This window comes from Polyodon spathula, chromosome 18 (genome assembly GCF_017654505.1).
Source record: "Polyodon spathula isolate WHYD16114869_AA chromosome 18, ASM1765450v1, whole genome shotgun sequence".
Lineage (NCBI taxonomy): Eukaryota > Metazoa > Chordata > Actinopteri > Acipenseriformes > Polyodontidae > Polyodon > Polyodon spathula.
This window is the reverse complement of record NC_054551.1, coordinates 1,075,622-1,095,388: the sequence shown is the minus strand read 5'-3', so window position 1 is coordinate 1,095,388 and position 19,767 is coordinate 1,075,622. Positions and strand designations below refer to the sequence as shown.

The 19,767-nt window shown below is 42.5% G+C and overlaps 1 protein-coding gene and 2 long non-coding RNA genes across 4 annotated transcripts; 1 reads left to right on the top strand and 2 right to left on the bottom strand.

Moving 5' to 3' along the window:
* Positions 1 to 2,396: 2,396 nt before the first annotated feature.
* Positions 2,397 to 7,476, bottom strand: LOC121331004. Its single transcript, XR_005951928.1, has 4 exons — positions 7,084 to 7,476; positions 6,420 to 6,614; positions 4,614 to 4,666; positions 2,397 to 4,289 (listed from the first exon to the last, which is right to left on the bottom strand). It is a non-coding gene; the product is annotated as an uncharacterized LOC121331004 (long non-coding RNA).
* A 2,634-nt stretch (positions 7,477 to 10,110) lies between these two features.
* Positions 10,111 to 16,346, top strand: LOC121330934 (heme oxygenase 2-like). Its single transcript, XM_041277923.1, has 7 exons — positions 10,111 to 10,188; positions 11,826 to 11,946; positions 12,369 to 12,492; positions 12,647 to 12,764; positions 13,173 to 13,664; positions 13,896 to 14,016; positions 14,305 to 16,346. The coding sequence occupies exons 3-7, from the start codon at positions 12,398 to 12,400 to the stop codon at positions 14,430 to 14,432; spliced, it is 954 nt and encodes a 317-aa protein (XP_041133857.1). The 5' UTR covers positions 10,111 to 10,188; positions 11,826 to 11,946; positions 12,369 to 12,397; the 3' UTR covers positions 14,433 to 16,346.
* Positions 16,347 to 17,194: 848 nt separating this feature from the next.
* On the bottom strand, positions 17,195 to 19,666 carry LOC121294175. Of its 2 annotated transcripts, XR_005946702.1 has the most exons (4): positions 19,522 to 19,666; positions 19,228 to 19,325; positions 18,640 to 18,763; positions 17,195 to 18,293 (listed from the first exon to the last, which is right to left on the bottom strand). It is a non-coding gene; the product is annotated as an uncharacterized LOC121294175 (long non-coding RNA). The 2 variants fall into 2 exon arrangements; XR_005946703.1 differs by lacking the exon at positions 18,640 to 18,763 and having other exon boundaries at positions 19,522 to 19,662.
* Positions 19,667 to 19,767: the final 101 nt, after the last annotated feature.

The window sequence follows — 19,767 nt, the reverse complement described above, 5'->3', positions numbered from 1 at the left end:
TATTTTCTCTGGAGAGATGCAGGCAGGCAAAGTAAAGTCTCTGATACTATCTCACGCATTGGACAGGTTTCCTTTTGGAGCTTGATGTTTATTTTACCTCAATCTCTCTATCCTACTTTTACCTGAAGAAGAGACCTTGAGGTCCTGAAAGCTTGTGATTAACTATTATTTAGCTAGTCCAATAAAAGGTGTCACATCTCCTTCTCTTTGTCTATCATCTCTGGACTAATAAGGATACCATTTCATCTATCAATGTCTGTAAACTCTTAGGGCTGTACTCTGATCACAGTGCAAGCGCGAACAGCACTTACCCGCAATTACCCATTAAAAAAAATTAATAAATAAATAGAAATAATACTGCACTGAAATGGTATACTGAAGACATGTCTTGCCCCGTTACAGACCGCCTGCCCCATTATTAAAATATTTGCAGTAGTGATTCCGATGACAATGTGGACAGGTGAAAAGGGGTCCCAAATAGACAACTAACAGACAATTGAGCTCTGTGTTAAGACCCGCCGAAACCCGGTTTATTTAGTGGTGCAAACAGGAGCTTTAACAATTGAACACCCTATAAAAAGCAAAGTGGTCCTGAGTAACAACAGCATGTGTTTGAACTGACACGGAAAGAGGAAATCAAAGAGAGAAAAGTAAAAGAAAGGAATGGCTGGGATGAGTGAGGGGGATCTTTCTCTGGCGTACTCCATCGCTAAATTCTTGTCGTTCACATACTGTAGATCACATTTAGAGGATGCCACAGTGAGAAATATTTTGCTTTATTTATTTGTTCATTAAGATTGAGTATTTAAAAATATATAAAATTTAGTTTGGTATTCACAACTACAACTACGGTACTGGAAAAAAAAAAAAGTCCACATTTCAAATTTAAAAATCTGATTTAAATCAAATAAATCCAATTTTTATTATTAAAAAAAAAAAGAAGAAAATAAATATCACCAACCCTGCCATTAACATAACCCAGTCAGTTCAGCATTATCAGGCTTCAGTCACATCATGTGTTTGGACCACACTGCGTCAAATCAATTCTGTGGGAAAAAGCCCTAGACAACTCCGATAGAACAGGGTGGATACGGGGGTTGGAAGGAGCCAATGGCTGACCATATGTTTAAGAGATCACTTTTCTTTTCATCGTGCCCTTTCCTTTGAAGTTTAGAATTCTGCAACGGAAAAAGCCTCAGCTGTTTACTTGCAAGTCCTGTCCCTCGGGAGATTCACATCTCGTTCACAGAAAGAAACCCAGAAATGGGCGCGAGGGACAGACCTCTTATTGCTTTTGAATGCTTTCAAACTAATCAATAGTCATAGCCAGGCCATCCTACTGTATTACAATAACACTCGTAACAGAGTTCTCTGATAGTGTAGCAAGGTGGGTGTCATGAAGCAACAATAAAGGTCTTCCAGAATTCTGTAACAATTACATACAGAACCAAAGTTATTATTCTTGTGTTAAAAATTGCATATAGTTCGGATATGCATACTTAATAAACAGAGCTGAAGATAGTAAATACCAGGACTGGAGAGGTCGTGCTAGCTTTTCTGTTCTCCGTTCTTGAAACGCAAATGCCCAAAACTGTGTCCCATCTATCAAATATACATTTTAACACAAAGGCTATTAAACTCCAGGGATGTGCATTTTGGAACACTTTTCTGAACGTTTAAACTCTATGCATGTAGAGGTTTAGAAAGCCACTGTCTGTGTACAGATACACATATAAAAACAGACATACTTTCTTTGTTATATATACTAACAGTAGGCTGTTCTCATGACAACGAGACTGGATTCCAAGCACTGTTTGTTGCCTTCATCTACGTGTGTTTTAATATTTTTCTGCTCTCCAATAAGAGCATCGCCGTGTCTTTTAAGCGAAGGTTCTGACTGTACATCCGTGTGTATATGTTTGCTTTTTCACCCAGCAGCTCTTTCACACACAGTACATCTTGCCGTCTTGATAAACAAGCCACTTCACCTCCCATTCTGAATTAAGAATGTATTTTTCGTTTGTGTTTTTGTGCATTACTATTGCTTTGGTCACTGTAGTACTTGTAGTCAGAAGTAGATGGCCGAGATGCAAAGAAAATATCAATAGTGGAGAAAATAACAAAAGCACAATGTTCAATTAGGTGACTGCAAGAATGAAATGCGGGTTAAAAGTAGGATCAGGGATGAACAATCTGTCAGCTCTATTTGAAACAAAATTAAAAAGGGACCAGAATTAGGCTCAGGCAAGACATGAAGGTAAAAACAAAGATTGTTTTGCAATTAACTGCTTTTTCTGAGTGCAATTATGAAACAGAAATCAGCTAAATTTGTCACCTTATTAAAAATAAAACACAAAAACTTCAAGCCCTACTTGTGTGTGTGTGTGTGTGTGTGTGTGTGTGTGTGTGTGTCAGTATTTACTTTTTCCAGAATACTTGTTTAATTTCTTAGCAATATGGACCTCTGTTGTAGCCACCCACAAAACTGGAGTGTACCTTAAATCAATGCTGTTATATTGCAGAAAAGGTTTTTTTTTATTTTTTTTATTTTTTTAAACAAGAAAGTATTTTAAGATAATTTTGCTGCAGTGTAACAGATTACCATGAATATGCATGTCTGCGTCCCTTTCCATTGTGAACACAAGACAAAATATTTTTCAGTCTAATAGGCTTATTTTGCGTCTGGGATGCAAAATTCTGCGTTAATGTGACCTCTGATGACTGCACTACTAACTTGCCTTGCTTATCAAAAATAAAAACTTGATTCAATGAATCAGTTAGCAGCACTTTGCAGTCCTGTCCATCAGCTGCAAATCTGCACTGCTTGCCTGTCCAGTCCAGTCCAGACAAACAACGGTACCAGGAAAGGATTCGAAAACAGCCCAATGCATAATCTAGGCAGCAGGATTACGAATCAACACATATATTCATATTGTTTTGCCTCACATTAATTACATAGTTACAAAGATCGTGCAAGCAGTAAGCAATAGAACTGCAATTATGCACTCCACTATCACACACAAAAAAAAGATGACAATAATAATAAAAAAAAAAAAACAAGAAGATAAACTCCTTGGTAGTGAAAGAGTCTTGGTGCATGGCAGCCATACAGGATCAAATCACAGGTTGTGTCTACAGCTTCACTTTAAATAGGCAAGGATTTAAATAGGATTTAAACCCTGGGCTCAGTTGCAGGAGCGCTCTACCAAAGACTTCTGGTATGCTGCCGTGCTTCTACCCAAGGTGGAAGCAATGGGGAATGAGGTTCTTGTGCCCACTGGCTGATGCTAGATCCTCAATTACAAATCACATATTAACTTGTTTATGTTGATCGAACCACCTCCAGGTTTTGGTGTACAAGGTAATGATGTGTAAATTAAAGCCTGCGGTGCTTTGAAGCCCGCATCTCTTGGCGACCTGTGCTGTGCATGTTTGTGCACAAAACAGTGGGACTCTGAGGGTCTGCATCTGGGAACCTCAGCTGTTTTCCCAGCTGTGATGTCCCATCCTGGGAAATGTGCTCCTTGCATTATTCAAATAATTTCCGAAGGCACTGAAGAAAATGTCAAGCACATCATGGCATGCCGTAAAGAGTCTGTATTCCACTTCATTCCCTGGGGGGGTTTTGGGGGCTGACCACACTGCTTATCTTCAATGTGGGAAAACATTCAAATGCCTATTTTATTTTTTTTAAGGATGATACTTCCGAGGATTTAAAAATCAATTGGCATCAGCAAAAGTATTACTGGTCATCTTTTATCGTTACGTCTTAAGAGCTTTATTAATTTTTAAACTATTTGGGGATATTTTTCCCCACACTACAGATTCAAGGTGCTGCTTTCCCGATCCCAGTTCCGCTTCCTAAATCAGCACCGTTCAAAACGCTCAAAGAGCGGCGAGAATGTATTTCAATAGGGAGCTTTTGTACCTGTGCATTACAGTAAATGCTCAGCCAATGCTGTCACCAGTGTAGATCAATAAGGGACCTGATAGGCTAAGAGCCAGAGCCTGTACAAGGTTCTCCCCGTTCATGACTTTTTCCTGTTTGAATGCAAGTCCTCCATTGCAGGTAGCAACCGAGACGACAGCTTTTAACAACAACAGAATAAGAGAAGACATTGCTTCCGATGCTCCGCTGCAACAGACGCTGTTTATACAGCTGCGTTTCCTTACCACAGCAGGGTGCAAGACATCAGAGGGAAACAACAGCATCTTAGAATGGATTCATTCTTTAAACTTTTACTGTATCTCTGGATCAACACTGGCCCAGTCTCACAAGGGCAGGAAGTCTGTGAAACAGAAAAAGTGTTGGGAAACCACATGCCTTCAACACAGACAAGAAAACAGATGCAGATGAGGACAGTGATGATGAACATTGAACAAACAATATGTCAAAACAGAAAAGACAAAGGGTGCACTTTGACAAAAACAATTAACCTTTAAACAGGTTTCTTGTAAAAACTTTTTTCATTCACTTTGGACAAAATTGCCTCTCGGGGAACAAACGTCTGCTTCTTAGTTAAATGGTAACAAACTGACAGGAGAAATGGTTTCAGGTATTACAGTTTTCAACAACCCTTTTATATCCTTGTGCAAAAACATCAGTTTCTCACCTGTAGCCTGTACAAAGTCAACACAGTCAAGCTGGTGCCTGCGCTCCTGCACCCTGATACAAGAAAATGCATTTTAATTACAGCTCATAAACAGGGCTTCTATGACAGGACCAGCTTCACAAAGGCTAATGAGTTCCCTGTTATAAAAAACGTAATGAAAAACAAGGTCTGCATGAGAAACGCACGTTGAAAGGGATGTGTTTTAATAATGGATGTGATTTATGATTGCATTTGTAAATTAAAATCCCTACTGAAAGAGAAAAAAAAAAAACCCAGACAATGATAATCCTCCAGTTCATTACAACAGAGCTGCAGGACTGACTAGCTGGCTGCAGCGTGTTGACAATGCAAGCTCAGGCTGTTCTTGCCTTCAATTACAAACACGATGTCCGTGCCGGATCAAGTTGACGTTCCCCAATTAACACAGAACAGGCTTGGAAAGGCTGTCAGGACTGAAGTTTAATAGAGAAAATTGTAAGGTACCATATGGGAATTGAAGGAGGAATCTATGAAAAAGATCTAGGAGTTTATGTTGACTCAGCAATGTCTTCATCTAGACAATGTGGGGAAGATATAAAAAATGCCAACAAGCTGCTCGGATATATAGTGAAAAGTATTACATTTAAATCAAGGGAAGTAATGTTAAAACTTTACAATGCATTAGTAAGACCTCATCTTGAATCTAGAATATTGTATTCAGTTCTGGTCACCTCGCTACAAAAAAGGATATGGCTGCTCTAGAAAGAGTGCAAAGAAGAGCGACCAGAATTATTCTGGCTTTAAAAGGAACGGCATATGCAGACAGGCTAAAAGAATTGAATCTGTTCAGTCTTGAACAAAGAAGACTACGCAGCGACCTGTTTCAAGCTTTCAAAATTCTAAAAAGGTATTGACAATGTCGACCCAGGGGACTTTTTCAACCTGAAAAAAGAAACAAGGACCAGGGGTCACAAATGGAGATTAGACAAAGGGGCATCAGAACAGAAAATAGGAGGCACTTTTTTACAGAGAATTGTGGGAGTCTGGAACCAACTCGTCAGTTACGTTGCTGAAGCCGACAACTTGTTGTTGAAACCTTGGATCCTTCAAGAAGCTCGACCAAACGAGCAGAAACAACTGCAGTACAAATTCCCAGTTCTGACCCCTTGATCACAAGGACCTGTGACTGTTATACTATCATCTAGTCCTGAATGTGTGTTTCTGGGGCAATTCCTAAGAAGCATTAGATTTGATTCTGCATAAACCACTCAGATCTTTCACAAAACAAAACACACCCACAGTATCTGCTGAACTCAGCTGGCAGGAAGCTCCAGAACCGTACCAGCGGGACAGCCCCACCGTGTGGCTCAAGCCCGCAAAGTCACGATGTCTGACTGCTGCTATTTCAACAGTAACCACACAAATAGCAGGGATGTTAATTAATAACAAGCAAATCACATGCATCATCATGTTTTCTTTCCTGAACCAATTGAGAATTCATACACAGCTTTAAAAATTCTAGAATCCAAGCTCCCTGTACAATTCTAGAATGGGGTAGATTTAGGTACACCATTCTAGAATGGGTCAGAACCATTAGAACTGATCTTTGGTTCCAGGGCTGCCAACAGGAACCCTCTGTCCTCAAGCTGAGGGATCACAAAGCTTGAAACCTGGTTCTAGGAGACCATGAGACAGAGTTTGAGGCAATCAAACCCAGGTGTGACATGCAGTGGCCTGAAACCCAGTCTACTGAAACCAGAACTCTGCATGACTGTGTGCTGAACGGAACAGCTAGATTCCACCCTCGTCTCAGTTCAGTTTGCTCACCTCGACCTTGTTCTTCTTCTTCTTCCTGCGTTCATGCTCACCCTACTTCTTCTTCTCACACGACTTCTGCTCCATTTCTTCAGCGACTCTCTTCTTCATCTTTTGTTTTTTTGCACTCTTAATTTCCACAATCTCTGATTCTGGGGTGGTTATTTTACTCTTCCTCATTGTGGCCAAAAGAGATGCTGCAGGTTCCTGCATAAAACATCATTGTAATAATAAACACAGTATATTACCGTTTATTATATATATATATATATATATATATATATATATATATATATCTATCAGATATATATATATATATACCTTATTCTGGAAGAATACGCCAAAGGTTTGCATTAAATTAGTTAGACAGCAAACAGCAAAGCTCCGGACTAGCTCTAGCGGATACTTGACCTCTTTCTGAAGCTCACAACTGAATCTCCCTTTCTGCTCTTACACAAACCCAGAGGCAGTTTATACTTGTCGAAACATTCAATCGTGAAACGAGTTTTTAAAAAGTGATGTAGCTGAGCGCTCCAGACAAGCCTTCAACGTGCTTCTGAAACATGGTTTACACATTCATTTGCACTAAAATTATACGTTTTTTGTATTTATTTATTACTGTATTATAGAGAGTGTGTGTGTCACAAAATGTTTAGATAACACAGTCTTTACTTACACAACCACAGCAACTCAACGTGCTCCAGGACACTCATTTCCGACAACTCTTGCAAAACACGTGCGTTACAAACTCCAGGGGCACGCAATCCTCCCCTCGTCCCTATTGCTTCAAAAACTATCAAAACACAAACTCCATTGGTGAACCTGCTACCAATAATCCCACCTCTTCAAGACTCTGTATTGAGCGTATTGCAAGACCTCGCGATGAGAAACCATGGTAACAGGAGACGCGGTTTTTTTTTTTTTTTGCAGCCGGTTCAATCGAATCACCGAACCGGGTAAACAAACGACGGTTCGGCAGATTCGTGGTTTAGCTTTTGGATTTGACAACAAAAAAATATTCCTTTAGTAGCATCGCTCCGGCCGTTCAGAATAAGTCGCACTGTCTTTTAGGTGCCCGATATTATTATTATTATTATTATTATTATTATTATTATTATTATTATTATTATATTTCTGTAGTCTATGTGGTGTGATAGAACGGCCGTAGTCACCAAATTCTTTATTCCTTTTTTAAGTTTTCAAAATGTTTTCAATTTATAAAGATTATTACTGACAACAATCCTTTAAAATCAAATGCAATGATATTCCGCTACATGCTGTAATTAAACAGTGCAATCTGGCACCAGTGCAGGTAGCGGCACAAAATAAATTCTTACTGTAACCAGATTCACGTTCTCTTAACGTAACCTTGTCTCTGTCTTCTGTTACAGAAAGGCTCAAGAGCAGAATCCTTGCTGAATGTCCGGGTCCAGTTCAACGCCGCGGTGCTGGGGGGTCCCCGAAGGCTGAGCAGTCGGCGGAACAGGGCGTGGAGTTCAACTTCACCTGCAGGTTCGACTGCTGGGAGGCGCTCGACACGCTGGATGGCCTGGCGCACAAGCCTGTCATCTGTGAGTACACACATTGCGTCTTTGGGGTTGAAAAGATCGTGCCTTGACCTGACAGCTGTGACGGGCCATGTGATGCAGTTCGGAGAGTCATAATTGAGTTCTTAAGTTTTTTTTTTTTTTTACTGGGAAGCTTAGGGGCCCATGCATTGCCACGTTACAGCATTGCTTGTGCTATTATTCCTGTTCGCTGGACTCAGGAGTAATAACATAACCCCTCTCCAGTGACCCTCGTTGAAATCCTGCCAAAAGAGAAGAAGCAGATGGAAGAGAAGACAATTATTTTGGGCCAGGCAGTTGTGGATCTGCTGCCTCTGTTGTAGGGTGGGTGCAGAACACATGGGTTCTCCTTTGGGAGCCAGGTGGCCCTGAGGGATCACATTCACTGACTTATAAACGCTATTACTGGGGAGGGACGGGCTAGCCTGTTCTGCATAGACCCAGATCCAGTGGTTTGACTATGATAGCCAAGTTGTGTTTTTGTGATGTAGACTACTGTTCACTGAGGGTTTCATTGAGATCAAGTTGAGACCTAATCCCAATTTTAACCCAGACCACTGGAGGTGAAAGGCTAGTGCATTAACACAATGCTCCACACAGCCCTGGATTTGGTTCTGTGGGATTGTGGGTGGGTTATGCATTAGTGAACTGAACATTGTGGACCATGCATTTTCTGGCACTCTTACTCTGTATATCAGGTTAATGTATGCGCTGTGCCCCTCGCAGCCTATCCTGGAGGTAGCTGTGTCAGTCCTGGAAGCCCTGCTGTCAGATGCCCAGCTTGCCGACTCCAACCTGTTCAGGGTTTCTGTGGAAACGGCGTACTCCATCCCTGAAGTGTGGAGCACGACCGGGCCACAGTTCAGCTACATGGCCTGTCTGCAGGTGCCGGTCTCGCTCGAGGTAGAGTCTCACTCCGAACAGCTCTCCCATCCTTAATAAATGCATCCCACGAGTTATCTGTCTCCAGAGGGAGAGACCAGCTGCTCCTATTACTTGACTCTAGCCAGGCTCCACCTCCAGAGGCAGGTTTTGGACAGTGCAGACCAGAACCTACAGGAGGCACTGCATGTCAATTGGGGGTAACCCACATTGCCATGCAATAACCCATTAATCCATCCATAAGACTTACTGTTTGTAAGCTCTTCACAAATAGCCTTGCTTTCCTCCAGAACCCGGAGGTGTGGGCTCTCACTGGGCACCTCCACTACATGCGCAGGGACTTCCACAAGGCCAGCGAGTGCTGCAAGCGTGACCTGGACTTCGTGACAGGCGCCTCTGAGATGCACCCTGTCTACCTGAGGCTGGGTGCCATCTATTTGCAGGAGGACCAGGTGAAGAAACAAACAAACTAAAACAGAAGCAGTCTTGATAGTGGGCGTACGCTGGCTGAAAACGTGTTTAGAGATAACAGATGAATGGGTTGTGGATGAGAGAGGTTCCGTGTTTCTGTCTAACTCTTCTCTCCTTTGCCCCGTCAGTTTGCGAAGGCGAAACTCACCTTCCTGCGTGCCTGCAAAAACTTCCCCTCCTGCCTGTCCTGGCTGGGCCTCGGGACCGCCTGCTACAAGGTAAAATACCAACAGCATGGCAAGCACAGCCCTGGCATGCAATACCGTCTCTCTGCAGACTGGCCTTGGCACATGGAGCGCTCGGCTTTACAGAAAATGTGCATGGTCTCTGAACTGCTTGTCTGGTTTCAGCTTGTGGCACTGATGGAGGCAGAGGAAGCACTAGCGGAGGCGAACAACTTGAACAGCAGAAACCCAGAGGTGTGGGGCTACCTGTCCCTCGTGTGTCTCCAGGTGAGCATCCAGTTTGTGACACTTCAGGCTTTTCAACTCACAACTCAGTGCATTCTGGACCGTTTACCTGCCTTTCCTTTCACAGCAGGACTGCACTGAGAATGCATTGGGGTGTGACTGAGTTGAAAAGCCCCTGTCTTGTCCCTAAATGTCCTAGAAAACACAGTCACATGGTAGCCCTATCCCTGCCTTACGCACTCTTTATCCAACCTACTGCGGATCCTTCCTACTACAGTTAAGACAAAAAAAATTGAAGATAATACGAAGGTGTTTTGGGTGTGACAATCCAGTCAGTGTTTTTTTAAAAATAGCACCCATGCGCACATCACGTGTAAAGAGTCATGTGGCGCTGTGTGAGTCACTTCCTTCTTGAGAGCGAGTTGCAGTGCGGTTGCGAAAGAAGGAAAGGTACAGTAACGCTTTAGCACATCAAATATATAGCTAGCTAGCCGCATTATCCGAAAAAACAAACAAACGAAACCTTTGGGTATATGAGCAAAACAGTTATATCTCGTATTCGAAAAAAGGGCATATTTAAAAAAAAAAACATTTTCACTTTAAACAGGCTTTGACATTGACAGTAGCGGGGGCATTGTTGTATTACAATAAGCTTATTTTTTTGTATTATTATAATACAGGGGAAAAAAAAACAAAAAACAATGTTGAATTACCGGTGATGATACACGAAAATAATAGCATCGCCAGTTTTAGCTTTAAGTTAAACTGTCGAGAGCTGGTGTTATGTTTCTGCCCGTTGCACACTGTGTAAGTAATTCTGCTCTATCCGTGCCAGGAGACACGTTGTAGCGAATTGGTGCTGAAGGCGATGAGGACGTGACGTGTTTTCTTTTCTAATGGCCTGGCACGGTATCAATGAGTTGTGTGTGCTGCAATACCTCTGCGTCTAGTTAACAGGATATAAACCGGTGCTGGATAGCGAATTCTGAGGTCTCCATCTATGAAGCAATGTGCTACATTTAAAAATAAATAACAACAAACAACTTTTAGAGACGAAGCGTATGCAGCGGCTCACTTTTGTATTCCCATGTAATTTACCATTTACTAGTAGCACAAACACACACACACACACACACACAAAAACATTTCTACAGAATTACACGTTGTGCTAAAACAACAGCAAACAAATCCTGCTAGCGTTCGAGTAAATGCACGTCTTTTTAATCTGTGGCTTTTCTACTGCTTGTTCTCACTGCTCAGGGCAAAAACATAAAATAAAACGTAATCTGGCGGTCCTAGCCTTTGTCCTCTGCATAGAGGTAGCGCACTGCATTGGAAATTCCTAACTCGCTTGGCATGACTAAATTTAACAAACGAACAAACATTAAAACCAGGTTTTAGTACTTTTAATTTTCAACATTATAAAATATGCGCTACAGTGTTGCCACGGATATAGGAGCACCCCTATTTCCACACGTTTTTAGAGAGGTTAGCTGCATATAGTAATCGAAGTTAATGTGAAACAAAAAGAGGGTATATTTGTTGCTTTCTGTGATCTGTTTCAGCGCTATGTTATTAAACAGGCTTATTCAGCAGGTTTAACCGCTCACAAGACTGTGTGCCAAAAGGAAATTCTCTTAACACTACTGCTGAAAACACTGTCCAAGCATTTTTAAATGTTTTCGATTGCTTCACACTCACATCGTCTTCCAGTGTGTTTATATATATATATATATATATATATATATATATATATATATATATATAATATATAAATAATTTATGTTTAGTTTACCCAAGGTGGTCCCTGCATTGAAAAGGGTGAGAAGCAGTGCTGCTCTGTAGGTGTTGTTTGTTTGACTTCTCTCGCATAATCATAGCCCTTCTGTATTTATCACCGGAAAGATTTCATTACTTCCTTAAAAGCTATTCATTTTGCAGGGGAATTCCTGTAAAAAAAAAAAAAAAAAAGAGAGAGAGGACACAGTGATTTGAAGCTCTTAATAGACTGAGCCCTGAACTCTCCGTCTGGCCAGCAATGCAGCCGTTTGTTCAGTGCTTCAACGTGTAACCCCCTCTTTTTACAGAGTGTAATGCATTGTCACTGAGCTGTCCTGCTGTGCTGAGAGAGAGACAGAGACAGAGAAGGAAGACAGGCCTGCAAGAATCCTGCTGAGTCAGCTCATCCTTGTTAACCAAGTGATAAAGGTATGTTGTCAACGCCAGACAGAGCTGCACTTTGAGGAGCGCCCACATATGTTCAGTCCATCTCTAGGTGTGATCAGCAGTCAGTCGGGGGCTACGACTGTATCAGCAAGGTCAGATCCAGTGAAAGCTTGCTTCAGTCTAGACTTTCATTTGTCGTATAATTTCTGTATTAAAAGGGAGGGATGGACTTCTCATCTTAAATAAGATACACATCTCCCGTTCTGTTTCTCTGCGTAAATCTTATATTGTTTGACTGCAGTTGAGCTAACAGATTTTTACAGTGATCAGCACACTGCATTGCAGCCCTGATCGCGTGCTTCATCTTCATTTGTATTGCACGGAGGTCTGAGGCTGTGCATGATTACTGTATACAGTAGCACGCAGGGAGAGGTGTTTCCATGGTCTTGTCCTCTCTCAAACAGGGCGCCGCTAAGACTGAATCAACACAGCCATGCCTGCATTGAAAGCAGAGGAGCCTGGGCAGGAGGAGACCGTGCAGAACGGGGGTGACGTTGTGTATGAGAAGGAGCACGATGACGGCGTCAGGTGAGGTTCAGCCTCGGAACTGTGTTAGCAGTATTTCAGTTACTTTATCATTTAATATGCTCTATCGCTGTAGCTGTGCAGTCTTTATAGAGTGTGTGCGTGCGTGCACATGTGGGTGTGGTCACTGCAGTGCTGACCAGGCTGTCTCCCGCAGCCCCAGTGATCTGTCCGAGCTGCTGAAGGCAGGGACTGTGGAGGCTCACGACAAGGCTGAGAACACGCAGTTTGTCAAGGACTTCCTGAAAGGCCACATCAGGAAGGAGCTCTTTAAGGTGTGTGTCTGTGTGCGTGTGTAACTGCTACGCTGTGTGGACCGACACAAGAATGGGGAAGCAGAAACATTTCTTTATGTAAAATAAATATTTTCCGTTGAATTTGGAAGTATAAATCTCATCTGCATGCTGTAGGTATGCATGCATCTGTGGGTGTGTCAGTTTTAGAGTGCCAATGTCTTTTTTCTTAATAACTATAATAAGAGGCAGCTAAGAAGTCTCTGAGGTTAATCTACACCTAAGAGGATTCAGCTTCTCTGTGGTATGCAGCAGTGCAGATGACGCACGTCTCTATTTGTTGCTTTTCCCTAAACACTGCCTGTGTTATTAAAGAGAGGGATAATGACAGTTGATTTCGCATGAATGTTGAATAGCCAGGGCTCAATTTGGTCTTTCCTGTCCCGGCAGCTGGGGACAGTGGCCCTGTACTTCACATACTCGGCCCTGGAGGAGGAGATGGATGGGAACAGGGATCAGCCCCAGTTCGCCCCGCTATACTTCCCAGAGGAGCTGCACAGGCGGGAGGCGCTGGCCAAAGACCTGGAGTTCTTCTACGGAGAGAACTGGCAGGCGGTGGTGCAGCTCTCAGAAGCCACGCGGAAATACGTGGATCGAATCCATGAGGTGGGGCGCAGCGAGCCGGAGCTGCTGGTGGCCCACGCCTACACCCGCTACATGGGGGACCTGTCCGGGGGCCAGGTGCTAAAGAAGGTGGCCCAGCGGGCCCTGAAGCTGCCCAGCACCGGAGAGGGGGTCCAGTTCTACACCTTCGACAACATCAGCAATGCCAAGGAGTTCAAGCAGCTGTACCGCAGCAGGATGAACGACCTGGACCTCGACCAGGAGACCAAGCACAGGATCGTGGAGGAGGCCAACCGCGCCTTCGGCTTCAACATGGAGGTAGGCAGGCATTAAAGAAAGTTATGCGGAGTACTCCGGCCGTTAGATACGGCGTCAATAAACCATTACGAAAATGCGAGTCACTATTCAAAGATTGTAGGTTTCGAATCAGGATCTTCAAAACCACAGTTAAGCAGCAGCTCAGTATTAGTCAGTGCTGAATAAGATCTCAGTTTTAACAAAACCTGTGAATGTCCAGGATTTCTAAACTTGATTTCTAAATGCCGACAGATTTTCAACGAGCTAGAAAGAGTTGGGAAGACTATAAAGGACGAGGTGCTGGATGGGGGTCTGCCAGAGTACGATGGGAAAGGAGACCTCAGTAAATGCCCCTACTACGCTGCAAAAACAGGTATGAGTCGGCTTGACTGACGTCTATTTCATTACATAGAGCAGCAACGCATCACGTTCTTTAGACTGTAGTTTCCATAAACAGTGCTGAATGATTTGCATACTAGTGTGCTGATTAAAATGGCCAACGTGCAACCAGCTCAAATTACTGTCATGCAAATATAAGAAGAGTAATAGAGTAAATAACATCAGAATATTCAAATCCATTAGACTAGTCAAAACATCTGTTTTTGCCCTTTTGTGCTTGCACACATGATTTTTTCTCATTGTTTACCCTGTCTATCCCCAGCTGCTGGTGGTGGCTCTGCCTGCGTCTGCCACTTGGCCATGGCAGTCCTGAGACACCCCACCGGGCAGGTCGTAATGTCTGCCTGCATTGCCCTGCTAGCAGGCGTTGCTGCTTGGTACATGATGTGATTGGTAGGCTCGACTGGAAGGCGTGGCCTAAAGACTGGGTTCTGCAACCATACCCTTCGTCCATCCCTCCTGACCCAGTGCTCTGTTTTAACCCTTCCTGAGTCACAGTAGATGGGAATGTGGTGCTGAAAATGAGCTGCTTATCCCGAGTCCTTTCTCTTTGAATTTCTTCTTTTAAATCTGCAATTATTTTAATCGTCGCTGGTACAGATAAATTCACTGAAGTTCTTTCTTTTTTTTAATGGGTTGTAGTTTGGAGTGTACTGTACTGGAATAGTCTGTTTGTTCAGCTAATATTTAGATTGTGTATTTACTATTTAGTGACTGATTTGTAGCCTGTGGCATCCAGAGTGTTTTCGTTTTTTGTTGATTCCTTCTGTGGGCATGGGATTGTTGTATCAGATTTCAAGTCGTTCCTTGAAATACTGAACCCCAGTTACACAGACACATAACCTCACTGGACTAACGACAACAGGAGGGGTCTAGGGCTACAGTCATTGTGCAACACATTTCAAAATAGTTTCATTATTACAGGACTGTTGTAAGACATGACGGAATTCTATGCATCTTGATTTCACCATTTATATATCTGTAGCAGCGCAACACCGCAAGAGAGCGTCCTAACCACTGTGCAAGAGAGCCAGGCTCGCGGGTATAGAGCTGTTAACCTCATCTCACGGACAGGTGGCGGAATCCAGAACGGCAGAGCATCACACAACGCTGCCTGTTACACATCAACCAAATCTTGCTGCTGTTTATTTTCTAATGCACCTAGACCACTTCAGATATAAACTCCTCTCACTGTTTTGAGAGCAGAAGATTTTAAGATTTGTACTTTTATCTAAATTGCGCGAGATTGATTTTGGCACAGGAATCTTGCAACCAGCTCTTCGGAATGTAGTTTGACCTGGCATTCCTGTCAGTGAACAACTGCGTAGCCATTGGAGGTTAGTTAATGTCTAATCCAACCAGGACAGGCAGCACAAACACACACACACACATACTGTAACTGAAACCAGGTCCCTGTGACCTTAGAATAGGAACCGGCGTCCTTTATAGGGAACTTGTTTAAAGCTGCAACTCTTGGTAGGGGGAAAAAATTAACTAAAAACCTCAGTTGAACGGATGTAGTTTTGTTTGTGTTAAACGATTTTAATGGAAACTCTTTACTGTCTCTATTGTTCAGCAATGACTGCTGGTGGCACTCGCACTTTGCTTCCTATGCGGTGTCTGCAGTCGTTTAAGATTAGCATTACAGCACATGTCCGTAATGTGCCATGTGCTATTAACTCTACCTAGATCTTACTACATATGCAATTTTTGCAAGTTTGTTTTCATCTAACCTGTGGAAGATATGTGCAGTGTAATTCAGCGCACCTTTTCCATTTGGCTTATGTAACAAAGCTTTTGTTTCTTATGTGCAAATTGTTAATAGGCCAGTTTTTGACCTGCAGATATGCAGTGCTTTGCTTGTGCATGCCAGTGGGCAGCCGCTATGATTGAGTGTGCTTTGCCACTAGATTCTCCCTGTGCCTCTGTGTACGCACCTTCTATTACTCCATAGTGTTGTCAGCCACTCGTTTTCATTTCGGTTTGTCACTGGGTTAAGACATTTGCCTGTGTCTCTGTGACACACATGGATTTGAACCCACAGAGCCAGTTTGGTTGCGCTGGTATTGAGACAGACTGTCTAAGTGAGCGAAGCAACTGGTAGGAATTTAAATACCCATTTCTCTGCTACATTTCCCAGCTGCTGGGATTCAGGTGGCGATAGGATATAGGCAGGTATAGGGATACAGGGGACCTGACGAGAAGTGAGAATGCCATTATAACCCAAGCAGAATCAAAGCACATAAGGACAGCTGGGCTGAAATTGGAAGCTATCAATAAGATTCTTGTCTGATTAACAGCACTACTAAAGTTTATGGTGAACGGATACTGGTGTACATTTTTTAATGTCACAGCCAAATCTTTTAGGGGTTTGATGGCGCCGGAATTCACTTCTATTTCACTGCAGCACTTTTACCCACACAATCTTAGAAAAGTCAGGATGAGGTTTTTATATATATATATATATATATATATATATATCTATAGATATATTATATATATATAGACACCACAATTATTCAAGGAATGGAAAGTGAGGGCAAAAACAAAATAATAAATTATATCAAAGTGAAGTCATCAGCAGCCGCTGCTAGCTAATATTTCAACAAATGACACAAATATGTTTGACAAAGAATTTTTCTTTTCTTTACCCATAACTTGTGGTGGCTTACTGGTTTAAAAAAAACCCTGTTTAAATAGTTACTACTTTTTAGCTGCTCTTAGCTGTGTGAGCTGTTAATGGCCCTGCTGAATTGAACAGCCACTTTTGTGTTACAAACCCTCCTTTGAGTGCAATATCATTGTAATACTGCAAGAATATGCAATTATTATCACTATTTTTGTGTGCAAATGTTAAACTAATCTGCTTGTGAAAATCAACAAAATGTTAATGTAAACTTAAGAGTAACATCCTTTTTATTTTACAACATTAAAATTAATATTGCATTTTATGCACAATTTGTCAGTGTGTTTTTTTTAACCGTATATATTAAACTCTTATTCAGTCACTATCTTGGCAAACATCACAAATTTCACCAAGGGTTTACAAAATAAACACAGGAAATTCAGAAGCCACGGGATGAATGTTAGAAGAGGGTTTGTTTCTTTGACAAACCCAGGTCTCATTTCAATTCATCAATTGAAAGACCAAATACATAACAGATTTCTTTTTTTATTATAATTAAATTAGAACATGCATGTATGTGTACACAAGGGCAGATGGCAATGAAACACCCAAATGACACAAGAAGAATCTGGATTGTGTTCTCATTGCCAACATATATATATATATATATATATTTATATATATATATATATAGACACATTAATCGATAATGCATGGACTAGGATGTCATCTGAATTTATTTACTTTACCTGTAGACACCTCTCTACATACCACATGCAACCCTGACTGTCTGAAGAGTACTGGCATTATTCATAAGGTAATTTTTATAAAGGGTGTCAAACTCAACTAAGTTATAGCTTAGGAACCATTCATCCCATTTTCATACTTGGACAGGTTCCCTAAACTACACAAAGCAAAGTCACAATGACCTACTTATAAAGGAACCCTGTCTTGATCTTGGGAGACATGCTTCCAAATGTGATCAAACGTTATATCTTACACCCCATCACACGGTACAGACACCAGAGAAACTGGGATATTAAACACAACTACTCCGACAACCTGTATTGCGCGTCGCATTGATGTGACATTCTCTTCCACGTGCTGCGTCTGCGACTAAATCCTTTGCTGGGACATCCACGTCAGGACCTAAAGTATATATTTTAAATTTGCATTGCTTTCTGGAATGCAAAATACACTGGCACCTGAACCTCAAACATACTCTGTTCCAATAAAGCTATCATTCTAAAAGAAAGATAAATAGAACTTGCCACAGCTACAGGGAGACATCCAATTAGCAGGGCCAACAGAAAACTATTTTAATATACTCTTCCAAACTCAAAATAGAGAAATCTCCCACCAAGAGTCAACTCCGTTCTGTACATTCCAAAAATACTACAGTACATTATGGAAATGTACACGTATGGTGTCAGGTGAAGTACAGTAAAGAAGCTTTTCTGCAGGTATAGATTTGTGGACACCTCTAGATAGATTTTGGGGTCACCTCTTCAGGTGTCAGCGAGCAGTACTGTAGTTCGACTCTGCTCAGAGCAGTGTGGCTGGGTCGACTCATACCAGAAAGGGCTTCCTGCTCCCTACAGTCTAGTTCCCAGTGTACCGCTTCCCTGCAAACACAAGGAGACAAAAACAAAGAAGAAATGTGTAATATCACTGAACACACTGAATGTTAACATGACTAATATCAGATTAATAAATGCAAGCTTTTCCAGGCTTTCTAAACCATCTTTTTGAAGGTCCAGGGTCACCGCTGAGGAGATGAAGGGCGGACGGACAGGGAGGGGGAGAGAGGCACGTTTGTATTAGTGTTTAGTAGGACTTTGTCGACTTCACACACTACAGGGACGTTATGGCCAATGTCCTCACAAGGCGACTTTTTGTTTGTTTGTTTTACCCCATATGCTCTATAAAACGAACCCCCACACACAGAGACAAGCGCGAGAGACGGCCTACCTCTACTGGGGCTGTCAGGAGCTAAACATTCGCTTTAGTTTGGAGAAGAACCCCTCCTCCTTGTCCTGCCCCTCCTCAGGGCTTTCTTGCCTTGCCTCTGACCGCTGCCCCTTGGCTCCCCCACCTGGACACAAAGAGGCATTGCATCAGAAGCTGCAGTCAGCCTTTCGCTGCCTGGCAAGTTTTTAAATATATTTATTTTTAATTTTTTTTTTTTTTTAAAAATCAGTTTTATTTTAAAAGCGAGAAAAAGGCTGAACAATGCAGAATTCTCAAGCCTGCCTGAAGTCATGCTACAGACTATTACACTGTGCACAGTGAAGTGGATGGGTCATCTCAGACTATTACACTGTGCACAGTCCAGTGGAGGGGTCAGCTCTCGCTTCCTAAGGGGGTTCGAACTAATGTTTTTACAGACCTCTCTATACCGAGCGCATTATGGATGTAGTTTTTCTCTCATTCATAACTACCTGTAACTACTTATAACTCTGCTCCCCACAATTCAAAACACTGAGTACTATGCAAACACAACAGGGGTAGGGGAGGACTGCATTTCTGCCTGGTAGGCAGGCAGCACTGGGCACTCACCAGCAGCAGTGTCGGTGACTCCGTTCACCGTGCCTTCCACGTCCGTCTCATCCTCAGCATAGCTCGTGATCAGAGAGCGCTGTCTGTCTGTCAGTCTCCTGCAGGCAGGGGAAGGAACAGAGACTCTGTAAACTTCACTGATCTGGAGGGTTTCCCCACAGCAAAACTGAAAATAACTTTTATTCCCAAATTCCAGATAAGATGGTGTGTGAGAGGGTGTGAGAGTGCAATGGTGTGCGGGGGTGTAAAGACACAGAGCCGTTCCGCGGAGGGTGCAGCCCGACAGTCTCTTACTTGGGGACTCGGATCTTGATGTGGACGTAGTGATCTCCATATCCGTAGCTGTTCACCCGCGGGATCCCCTTCCCAGACAGGCGGATCCTCTGGTCACCCTGGATTCCTGCTGGGATCTGTCAGGAGATCAGAGGAAGCCTGTCACACTCTACTGGGAGTCTCACGAATCTCAATGGCCAATCTGAATTCTAAAACATGGCAGTTTCTCATTACATCCTCACCTGAATGATGAATTCTCTTTTCTAT

Coding starts and splice junctions, on each gene's coding strand:
- LOC121330934 (XM_041277923.1), top strand. CDS start 12,398: ATGCCTGCATTGAAAGCAGAGGAGCCTGGGCAGGAGGAGACCGTGCAG. Junction 12,493..12,646: donor GAGCACGATGACGGCGTCAG/GTGAGGTTCAGC, acceptor TGTCTCCCGCAG/CCCCAGTGATCTGTCCGAGC. Junction 14,017..14,304: donor CTACTACGCTGCAAAAACAG/GTATGAGTCGGC, acceptor GTCTATCCCCAG/CTGCTGGTGGTGGCTCTGCC.